General features: G+C 45.6%; 1 protein-coding gene across 2 annotated transcripts in view; it reads left to right on the top strand.

Annotated features, from left to right (window-relative positions):
- LOC119957303 (disintegrin and metalloproteinase domain-containing protein 9-like) overlaps positions 1-12,511 on the top strand; it is a 143,600-nt gene that overhangs the window by 22,513 nt on the left and 108,576 nt on the right. For both annotated transcript variants that reach the window (XM_038785155.1, XM_038785156.1), the window contains exon 2: positions 6,473-6,588. In XM_038785155.1, the coding sequence (XP_038641083.1) occupies positions 6,473-6,588 (116 nt within the window). The remainder of the gene's footprint in view (positions 1-6,472; positions 6,589-12,511) is intronic.

Consider the following 12,511-nt stretch of genomic DNA (forward strand, 5'->3'; position numbering starts at 1 on the left):
GCAGAAGGAAGCCATTTGGCCCATCAAGTCTGCACCAGCCCTTGGAACGACCACCCTACTTAAGCCCATGCCTCCACCCTTTCCCCGTAACCCTAACTTTTGAACACTAAGGGGCAATTTAGCATGGCCAATCCACCTAACCTGCATATCTTTGGACTGTGGGAGGAAACCAGATCACCCGGAGCAAACCCACGCAGACACTGGGAGATAGTGCAAGCTCCACACAGCACGCAGACAGTCACCTGAGGCCAGAATTGAACCCAGGACCTTGGAGCTGTGAGACAGCAATGCTAACCACTGTGCTACCATGCTGCCCCAAATCTATAAACTCCTCCTCAAGGCTGCCCTGACCGACCTGGTTTGACCAGTCGACATGTAGATTAAAATCCCCATGATAATTGCCGTACCATTTTTGCATGCATCAGTTATTTCTTTGTTAATTGCCTGTCCCACCGCGACGTTATTATTTGGTGGCCAATAGACTATGCCTATCAGTGACCTTTTCTCCTTAGATTCTAAACAATTGACAGAGAGAAGTTTAGGAGAAATTCTTTCATCCGCAGGGTGATGGAACTCACTCCATGGAAGCGTGGCAGAGGCAGAGACCCTCGCCACATTTTAAACATGCTTGGAAATGCACTTGAAGTGCCATAACCTGCTGGGCTACATACTGTGACCTGGAAATCTGGATTGGGCTGAATAGCTGTTTTTCAGCTGATGATCTCTTCTATGTTGTTAAAACCAGAAATCCGTAGCTAACACGATCAAAGTTTAAACTTCTTAAACAAGAAAATTAGCCTTGCTGTTTTCATGCTTTTTCACTGATAAATAGCATTACATAAGTTCCTTGCTTCAAAATAGCAAAGTTCTTGCAGCATGTGCCAAATATTGCACTCTGCATTGAGAAAAATAAAACCTTTCTTCGTAGAAATCCTGCAGACCTGGTACAGTTGTTGTGCATAGTTTTACATAGAACATAGAACAGTACAGCACAGAACAGGCCCTTTGGCCCTCGATGTTGTGCCGAGCAATGATCACCCTACTCAAACCCACGTATCCACCCTATACCCGTAACCCAACAACCCCCCCTTAACCTTACTTTTTTAGCACACTACGGGCAATTTAGCATGGCCAATCCACCTAACCTGCACATCTTTGGACTGTGGGAGGAAACCGGAGCACCCGGAGGAAACCCACGCACACACGGGGAGGACGTGTAAATTTTCAGTCACAGCTTGGTTCCATAAAAGATCATGCAGAATCTGATGGCTACACATTTCTTTCAATGGGATCATTTTACATGTTTTTCAATTGCTGAAAATTCTCACAAAGGTCATCTTGTAATGCAAAAGAAATGGAGTAAAGGAAATCAATAGAATAGTTCATGCCTGTTTTCGATACCTGCACTGCTACCTGTGTGCAGGTAGTGTTAACTGCAGGCATTGTGTTAAAAGTACCCTCCCCAACTCAGAGCTGGCAAGAAGACGGGCAGAATGTGAATCTTGTGCCACCACTGGATCTTTTGTTGCCTCCAAAAGTCCATGGGCGAAATTCTCCGCCCCCCACGACGGGTGGGAGAATAGCGGGAGGGCCTTCCCGACTTTTTTGACGCCCTCCCGCTATTCTCCCACCCCCCCGCCGAAATCCCGACACGAATCGCTGCCGCCGTTTTTTTACGGCCGGCAGCGATTCACAGCTGTTAGAAGGGCCGAAGTCCCAGCCCTTTACGACCTTTTTACGAACGGCAAACACACCTGGTCCTGCCGTTCGTAAAAACGTCGTGACCACCTGGAAAAAAATAACCATGGCACCGATTGGCACGGCAGTACCACGGCCGTGCCAAGGGTGCCATGGGCCCGCGATCGGTGCCCACCGATCGCGGGCAGCGGGCCCGATGCCCGCGCACTATTTGTCCTTCCGCCGCCCCGCAGTATCAATACGCGGGGCGGCTGAGGGGCAACCCGGACCGCGCATGCGCGGGTTTCGCGCAAAAACGCGATGACGTCACCCGCGCATGCGCGGGTGGCGTCTTCCCACCTGCGCATGCGCGGCTGACGTCATATGACGCGTCAGCCGGCGCTAAGTCCGACAAGCGGGTTTAACGATTTTCGTTAAGCCCGACTTGTCGGGGCCTCCGACGTCGGGCTGCTAGCCCCGACGGGGGACCAGAATCGGTCCCCCGTCGGGAAGGGGCGCGATGCCGTAAAACCCGCCCGGGTTTTACGGCGGTTTGACGATTTTTCCCGTTTTGGGAGAATTTCGCCCCATACATCTAGTGAAATGTTTGTAAGGGGAGAACCTATATTCATAAGATTAAGCTTGGCTCATTGGTTAAATTGGGTTCCAATTTAAACATTGGAAAACATAAATTGGAATCGAAGACATTACAAAATATAATTACAATACAAAACATAAGTACATAGAACCACAAATAACATAAAACACATTTCATAACTATATATTCGAAGAAATGACTAAACTTGGAACAATATTCTCTCCCCGCCCTGTGGGAAATTCAAACCCATTGTGCAAATGTCAATTTCAGGCATCACATTCACGCAGGCATACTAACAGCCCTCTTTATGCGCATCCCTTTCCCCCACTTTGGGTCCTAGTGGAGGAACATGAAAGCCATAGCTCACCAACACTAATATTGAGTGGTATACACAGCGTAGTTCTTCTTTTGTCCTTTTCAATGAATGAAAAAGGTAAGCAAACAAGATTGTTACAATGGCACAGGTCACCTTTTACAATGTTGGTGCCCAAGAATGGACGTTAAAATATTTGTGTAACTCAACAAGCTGTTTATACTTCGTGTTTGCAAGTGTGTGCATGGAATGTTTTTGTGACAAGGTTCTCTGTCACACATTCATCTAAACATTTTTAGTTTCTCGCTTTTAAAGTATCTGCTATTCCCTGGGTGAGAAGGAAAGGAATTGGTACACAAACCTGAGTGAACTGGTTGATAAGATCATTACAGTGCTCCCTCCACCCCTGTTAGAAACCCAGCCTCTGATTCACTACTTCCTGTGATTTCACAAGAGGTCACAACACTTGGCACAGCATCTCAAAATACAATTTCAGTGCATTAATAAAGAACAGATATCCCTGCTCTTCAAGCGGTAATGACAAAGGCAATTGCTTTTCATAGTTGAACTGCTTGAGAAAAACTCCCTAAATATAGAATGAATATGACTTGAACAAGACATAATTTTAATCTTGTTTTAACAAATCATCAATCGGGAAGAGCACCTGTTTGAGCGCATCAAAACCAACTTGCAGATATCCATCCAAAGAGCAAATTTTACGCTTGAGGTTAAACTAGGTTGGTGTTTTTAAAAAGGCAATTAACAAACAGAACGCCATGTGCCATTGAAGACTGGCTCTGTTCAAAAAGATGGAGGGAGGGAAAAATTGAGTCCCCTGCCGAACATTTTTGTCGGTCTGAAATCTGGTGTTGCTACAGGCATCTGCTTGACCTCTGTTGGCCATGGGCTGACATAAACTGCACAATGCAGAAGTGGCTCTGGAGATCATTCTGTTAGGGTGTTGTGCTGATCCACATCCAGTGTGAAAAGTTTTCAATTTCATACAAACTACATCATAATGGAAATGTCTCTAAATACAACTAGGGATCTCGACCACCATCAACACCATGGAACATTTCAGGGATGGGCATTAAACGGCACCTTCCCAGTATTTTCTACATGCTGAGGGGGAAAAAAAGTTGTTCCACATCTGCTCACTAATCACTTCAACACTTTAGCTTTTGCTTCAATAGCCACTTATGGTAAAGTTCAGGGAAAACAAATCTCTAACTTCATAAGCTCTGGTAATAATTGTTCATGTTCCCAACTTGCCAACCAGTCAATACAATCATTTACAATTGAAATTTTATAAAACTAATACATTTAATTCTAATAATGGGGGTTTAAGATAACTCTGGTGAAACTGCTGATATACCTGATAATTGTTGGAGTCACTGTATGGTATAGGTCAAATTCTGGCTGAGTTATTTGAAGATTGCTCCTTGCCAGTTTCTCCATTCAAACATTTTTTGGATTCTTTCCCAATTAAGTTTGACTCAAAAGTGTATTTTAAATCTTTGTTCATATTTGGACAGATTTGTTTGCTGTAAAACCAAGGTTAAGTGCAGAGGCTGTTTTGCAGGGCATGACCAGGTTGTTGAGATTAGAAGTTAACTCCAAGAAGAAGCGAGTTAGTCATGTCTTTCTGACAAAAATGATACACAGCTCTTTGTGTTCTGCAAACATTACTGAACACTGGGGCCAAACATTCTTGAAAACAATGTCCTTTTAACCTCAGTGTGTGGTGTGATTATTAGTTTATGATGGTATGACTTGGAGTTGGGTGGTTCTCCCAATGTTGTGCCGAAATGCAATTAAATTCATGAGACTTAATAAAATTTGAATAAACCCTAAATCAGAATAACGATGGAAGTTAGAAGTTTATTAGCCCTGAACATACACTCAAACATTAATTCTTTATCAGAAGTAGCTATTGAGGTGTCGACTAAAAGAGATATTTAAGAGGAATTGAAGTTGTAGAATTCATGCTCCAAAATCACTAACCCTATCTGACTAGTCATAGAAGAATGCATGAAGAATTAGTAGCTGTGTCTGCAGAACAGAAATGAAAGGAGCTTTCTTGCACATGGCATAATGGCCCTTTCCAAAACTACATCAAATATTGGATTATGTGCAATAATGGTCATCATCTTAAAAGTATAAAGCATTTGCAAGCACATGGTAGTAAAGTGGATTGATACAGATGAAAAATCCACTTGGGGAAATTGGGAAGTGAAGTCCATCTTGATGGGAAAGTTATGAACTGGGCCTGTTCCCATTGGTGTGAAAAGCCTCCACTTTTATTGTGAAAAAGTTGGAATCTAAGGCAGTTAAAATTTTAAAAACTGTTCCCCACCCCCAATACTAGTGTTGCTCGTTCTGGGTGAGTGTGCTTTACACTCAATTTGGCTCTGTTTTATTCCTTAGCTCTAGAGTCGCCAGGTATCGTTAAGATACCGCCACAAGTTTCAAGCTCAGACCAATAACTCAATACACCAGTTAGTAAGTTCAAACAAGACACGTTTATTATAATACAGTTATCTACTAATTATGCATATAAAACTACAAGACTAGGCTAATCCTACCACTAACAGGCCAATACTTATCTGGAATAAGGGAACTGCCAGATCAGGGAACAATGGCCTCTTGCTTTGTCCTGGATCCTCAGGCTTCCAGTCGGTGTGGACTAAAGGGGTCAGGAGTGTCTAACCTCGTAGCGTGCGTTGTATGACACTTCCTTGATGGCGGCTGCTGTTGGCCAGGCCTCTCCTTCTCAAGGTTCTTAGAGTGCTGCTAAGATGTTCTGCTGGAAGGGCCGGCTAAGAGAGCTGGTCAGGAGCGCTGGTCAAGAGAGCGAATCAGTCCTGGGACCTGACTTTTATAGGTCCCAGGGGCATTGTATCCTTCAGGGCGGACCCTCTATAGACCTGCAATCAATTGGGTCTCTTCCCAATCGATTGATTTGAGTTTCCACAATAACTAGGCCGTTCCTCGATCACCGGGCGGTTCCTTACACCTTATTGGTGTCCTTTGTCTTAGACTCTACTGGCGCCAGAATGTCTGGCCTTCCATAGAATGTTTAACTCTTGTGTCCATTGTGCCTGGGAATCACCGTAAATCGCTTCATTAATATGCGCAGCTTGTTTGTTACAATTCTGTCGGGTTTCTGTGGCAGCTAGAATAAAGGGGATTCTGCAGACTGCTGGTTTCTTTGCCAATGTCCATTTTACCCTGCAATCTTTGCGTTCTTCCATTTTGTGTGAGGAAGTGGCCAACCCAGCTGGCTACACTAGTAATGTGACTCAAGGTTGAAGATAAATTTTGAAGTATTGAGGGTTCTGACTGGACAGCTGATTTTTAGAAGTGGCTGGGTGTTGTTGGATGCTCCTGTCATTTTGCAACTTGATTGCTTGCAAACGATGAGAGTACAGTGTCAGGTGATTGGTCTATAGGAGCTGAATGCATCTGGCGCAGGAAGGAAACAACAATGGTGGAGGGAAAAAGTCTGAGAAAAAACACTTTCCTTTGATCAAGAAAGGTGATACGTTTTGAAGACCCCTTTCTGAAAATATGAAGGAAGTGTTTGTATCTTTAAAAAAACTTAATCGCTGTGAAGAAATATATGCTTTTATCTATCATTGCAGGAGGGTAACAAAAAGCAGGTAATTTTGTACCCATTTAGAGGTTATGTCACACCCTTAATGCATGGCATCAAATTTGAAAATGTTGACCAAATGGTGGACATTCACATCATTAGCTCCTAATTGATTGAAATTTATGAACAAATGTTTTACAAATTTCTTGTGTAAATTTTAATGACAAGTGTTTCTCCAATCTACATTTCAACATAAACTGAGTTTCATATTACCACTTCTCTTTCATAGATGATTTACATCCAGCATCTGACCAAACATCCAAACTGTCTGCGTATGAAATTACAATCCCGCGACAGTTGACAGAAAGAGAAAAGCGAGATGCTGGCCTGTCTCCCCCTCATCAGGTATATTAGAAAATGATTATGTTTTTGACTAGCATGTCAGTATTGTGTTGCTAAGTCTTTATGATGAAAGGGACCTGAAGATTTGTTGGAGTTACCAGAATGTTGAAGGAGATTCAATTGAGGTACAGGGTATTTGAAACAATTTTGCAGGGTTAGATAAAGCCAACACAAATGAATAATTTCCTCTGATGGAGGAATCCGTAACAGAAAGCATGACATTAAAAATGACTTTGGTGACTTAGAAAGTGAAATCTTTTTATCACAGAACAGTGAAACTCTGCAAATTTTCTCACATTGCATTTTCAGAAATATTGTCCATGCCTTCTGCTAAAAAAGAAACTATTATCTAACTTTTTTTTAAATTAAAAAAAAAAATTTAGATTAGCCAATTATTTTTTCCAATTAAGGGGGCAATTTAGCGTGGCCAATCCACCTACTCTGCACATTTTTGGGTTGTGGGGGCGAAACCCACGCAGACACGGGGAGAATGTGCAAACTCCACACGGACAGTGACCCAGAGCCGGGATCGAACCTGGGACCTCAGCGCCGTGAGGCGGTTGTGCTAACCACTAGGCCACCGTGCTGCCCACTATTATCTAACTTGACCTTCCTGGTTCAAGGTCTTGAACTTGGACAATAAAAGCATAATAATGCGGTTACTGGAACTCGGAAATAAAAACAAAGTGCTGCAAATGCTCAGCAGCTCTTTGCAGCATCTGTGGGGAGTGAAACATGGAAAAATGGGGAGAGAGTAAGGGATACTCGAGGCCCCTGTGGCCTCCAATCTCTCTCCTTATCTCCACATACTTGCAGCTGCATGTGTTCACTGATTCTCCTCCAACCATAGCCTTTTTCTCTCCCATGTATGGGCTCGTATCAGCAGCAAATATGAGAGAGAAACATTTTGTGACTGGAAGGGCAGCCCATTGCAGAAACCTTAGATTTCACTGACCAGACTGACTGGCACTTTAATCAGAGCCTTCGGGGACCACATAGAGAGGCATCTCAGGCCGTACAGCGGCAAGCGGGCTGCCGCTTGGATAAGCCTGGAACAAAGCAATTTAAGGATACAAACACACCAACTATTAAAAGCAAGACCACAAAAAAAGCACAAGCGCTCGGCTTTATTTCTAGAGGAATAGAATTGAAAAGTAGTCTAAACACATGCATTGGACCTTGCTCAGACCACACTTAACAGCACTCTGATTGCCATATTACAGAAGGAATATAAAGGCACTGGAGAGATATGCAGTCATGATATACAAGGATAATATCTGAAATGCATATGTATAAATATCAGGGGAGGATTAACAGGCTGGGTCTCTTTTGATAAAAGAAGGCTGAGGGGTGATAAAGGTCTTGAAAATGAGAGAATCTTTTGATAGGGGGAGTGATAGAGTGGACTGATAGAGTAGACTTTGACAGAGTACCCTTCGTCGTCCAGTACTTCTCTGGAGCAGAGAAACTACGACATCTTCTTTGCAGCCTTCAATACGTCATCGATGAAGATAAAAATCTTGCAAGGTCATCCCCACAACCCCACTACTTGCCTTCAAACAACTGCGCAACCTCAAACAAACCATTGTTTGCAGCAGATTACCTAGCCTTCAGAACAGCGACCACAACACCACACAATCCTGCCGTGGCAATCTCTGCAAGATGTGCCAGATCATGGACAAGGGTACCACCATTACATGTGAGAACACCACCCACCAGGTACGCGGTACATACTCATGCGACTCGGCCAACGTTGTCTACCTCATACGCTGCAGGAAAGGATGTCCTGAAGCGTGGTACACTGGTGAGACCCTGCAGATGCTGTGACAACGGATGAACGGACATCGCACGACAATTGCCAGGCAGGAATGTTCCCTTCCAGTCAGGGAACACTTCAGCAGTCAAGGGCATTCAGCCTCTGATCTCCGGGTAAGCGTTCTTCAAGGCGGCCTTCAGGACGCACGACAACGTTGAATCGCTGAGCAGAAACTTATAGCCAAGTTCCGCACACATGAGTGCGGCCTCAACCGGGACCTTGGATTAATGTCGTATTACATTCCCCCCCACCCCCCCACCACCATCTGGCCTGGGCTTGCGAAATCCTACCACCTGTCCTGGCTAGAGACAATTCACACCTCTTTAACCTGGAGTTACCCCTATCTCTGGATCTGTGAAGATTTAATTACCTGCAAATTATTGCATTCTAAGCATTGTCTGGCATCTTTTAATTTGTCTGTATATATGTTTCTGGAACATACCTCTTCATTCACCTGAGGACGGAGCAGTGCTCCGAAAGCTAATTTGAAACAAACCTGTTGATTGTAGTGATCTGTACATACATCTTCACATACACCAGGGATTGCAGCACAGATGTAACAGCCACAGCACCACTAGAGGGCTGCATCAGAGACAGGTATAAAGGGGCGAGCCCAAGGCAAGATTCACCTCTTTGAGAAGTACAGAGCTAGTGAGCAGCAGCACACAGAGACAGCTCAATATGGGCAATTTACCTTAGTTTCACTGGTGATACCTCTTGACTGTTTTACATCTAGCTGAGCTCTGGAAGCAGAACAAACCCTTTGAATAAAGTCTTTGTGTTAACTGTAAGTCTACAATCTTCATTCAGTCTTAGAGAATAACATATGGTAACCAGGAGTGATTTCAGCAAGCTAGCTATAAACCAGCAAGAGAAGAGGACTTAAACCGGACATTTGACCACGGAAGGCCTCGCAGTATTTGGACCCTTCAGATACCAATTGGCACGATGGACCCAATCCAACCTCCATGCCTGCTCAAGACCACTGGTAATATACATTCCAATTGGAAACTTTTTATACAACAGTTTAAAATATATCTAGAAGCCAAGGATCTAACCTCAGCGTCTGATGCCAGGAAGATAGCCTTGCTCTTATCCCTGGCTGGGATATAATTCCATTATCTCCCTGGCAGGGGAGGACAAGGGCTAGCTGGAAATAATCATCAAAAAATTTGAAACCCACTGTCAATCTGAAGTCAATGAGATATTTGAAAGATTCAAGTTCACCAGGCGCTTGCAAAAACCGGGAGCATCTTTCAGCAGTTTTGTAACTGATTTAAAATTACTCGCTCAATCCTGCAAATTTGAAAACCTCCGTGACTCCCTCATCAGAGACCAGATAGTCAATGGTATATCGATGACTCGAGTAGATTACTTTGTACATTCAACATGCCATTTGGATGTTTCTGCTTCAATCGCATGCCCTTTGGCATTATCTCTGCGCAGAGATTTTCCACAGGATAATGGAATAAATGACCGAGGGCGTCAGAGTCTATGTGGATGACACCACTGAAGAATAACACCTCTGTCGCCTGAAGAAGGTGTTTCAGAGGATTCGTAAATACGGTTTGAAACTGAACCAGGCAAAATGCACATTTGCGAAGGAGTCTGTAACCTTTTTGGATGACACCATGTCATCTCAGGGTGTCAGTCCTGATGAGACGAAAATCGCTGCAATATGGACCATGAAGACGCCACACAAGAAGGCGGTGCTACGATTTCTGGGCTTCGTCAACTTCCTTGGCAGGTTCATTCCAAACCTGTCCACACGGACGGCAGCTTTACGCAATCTCCTACGAAAGGCCACTGCGTTTGAGTGGACACAACGTCACCAAAATGAATGGGTGGATCTCAAACAGCAACTAACAAGGGCACCGACCCTTGCTTTCTTTGACACAACCAGCCCCACCAAGATCTCCACTGATGCCAGACAGGACGGGATTGGCGCCGTTCTCCTCCAACAGGATGATCAGTCTGACTGGGTCCCGGTGGCATACGCGTCCAGGGCCATGACCCCAACTGAATGCAGATATGCACAGATCGAAAAAGAATGTCTCGGTCTCCTCACTGGGATTCTGAAGTTCCGTGACTATGTGTACGGCCTGGCCACGTTTATAGTGGAAACTGACCGCAGACCGTTGGTCCATATCATAGACAAGGATCTAAATGACATGACACCTTGTCTGCAGCGCATCATGATGAAGCTGCGAAGGTATGATTTCACCCCAGTATACACCCCGGGACGAGGCCTTGCCATTGCCAACGCACTGTCTCGATCAATTGGCACTGAAAACACACCATCAGCCCCTATCGGAGAAATCAAGGCCAAACACAGTTATGCATGGAGAATTTGCCTGCTTCGGATGAGAAGCTTTGCCTAATCCAACAGGAGACGCAGAAAGACACAGCCTTACGGAGGGTGCTGCACCTACTCCAGCACGGTTGGACGAGGGGACAATGTCCGCAATTTCAAAATGTCAAGTCAGAACTGATTGAAGTTGACAGCTATGCGCAGATTGTGATTTCGGCCACACTCCACGCATGATGCTACGTAAGATTCATGAAGGCCATCTCGGCATTGAGAAATGCAAAAGGCGAGCACGACAGGCTGGGTACTGGCCTGGCATGAATCAAGACAACGGACATGGTCATGACATGTGACACCTGTCAAAGACATCAACCCGCACAGTGTAAAGAACCACTGCAGCAACATAAACTCACAATGGTGCTGTGGACAAAAGTGGGCATTGACCTATTTCATGCCGCAGGGCGTGATTACGTCTTGATCATGGACTATTACTCAAACTATCCGGAGGTACTGAAACTCCATGTTCTCACGTCTTCAGCTGTCATCAAGTTGTGCCAGGAGACATTCGCGCGGCATGGAATCCCGCGTGTGGTGATGTCAGATAATGGTCCTTGCTTTACGAGCTGTGACTGGAAAGTGTTCTCAGACCGCTACAGCTTTCGGCATGTAACGTCCAGTCTGCGCTACCCACAGTCAAATGGGAAAGTGGAAAAGGGCGTCCACATCGTTAAACGGCTTATTAGCAAGGCAACAGATTCATGCTCGGAAATCAACCTAGCGCTGTTATCCTACCGAGCAACCCCATTGAGCTCAGGACTGTCGCCAGCACAGATGCTCTTCGGCAGGGACATCCGGACAACCCTACCGGCGATTCAATTCCGAGACCCCGATAACGCCCTGGCACTCGACAAAATGCGGGTACTACGGTCCAAACAAAAACAATACTACGATCAACATGTGATCCCACTCAAGCCACTTAACATGGGCGACATCGTCAGGATGAGGGACCCAGAAGGCCCTGAGTCAGCCACGGTGATCAGGCAGGAGGCACTGCGGTCCTACATTGTCAAGTGGTCGGCGGGAGTACTCTTTCGCCGTAACCGCCGGGATCTGTTAATGCTTCGGCCTACAACGCCGATGTTTCCCACACTGGACTTGACCAAATCCATTAGTCCACAGGACGTTCCTAGCCACACAACGCCAGACAGTACCAGGGCCGGCCCAAGGCACCGGCAACTCGGGCGGGCGCCATGTGCTAGGGGGCGCCAGAGAGTCTGGTCCCGCGCATGCGCAGTTGCCCCTAGGGCGGCCCCCTCCGCCCCCCCCTGTCCGCCCCCCTCCGTCCGCCGCTCTCGGGCCCGCCCCCCCGCCTCGGCCCCCCCCCCGGAAGGGCGCCGAAGTTCAGCTTGCCCGGGGCGCCAGCAACCCTAGGGCCGGCGCTGGACAGTACTCTTGATGACATCAAACCGTCATCACCTCCTCCAACGTTACGATGCTCCAGCAGAAGCCGTAAGGCACCTGACCGGCTGGATCTGTAACGACACTTCAACACACCCACAAGACGAATATGAACATTTCTAATGATGGATTCATAACACTGTTAATTATTTGTGTATTACTTTATCATTTGCGCAGTGTGCAGATTTGCTTATTCTCACCACTCGTTCTGTCCAGTTTTCTTTCGGCCAGTTTAGGAAACATATCAAATCAAAAGGGGGAGGGATGTAGTCATCTGTACATATATCTACACATACACCAGGGATTGCAGCACAGATGTAACAGCCACAGCACCACCAGAGGGC

The sequence above is a fragment of the Scyliorhinus canicula genome, chromosome 26 (genome assembly GCF_902713615.1).
Source record: "Scyliorhinus canicula chromosome 26, sScyCan1.1, whole genome shotgun sequence".
Taxonomy (NCBI): Eukaryota; Metazoa; Chordata; class Chondrichthyes; order Carcharhiniformes; family Scyliorhinidae; genus Scyliorhinus; species Scyliorhinus canicula.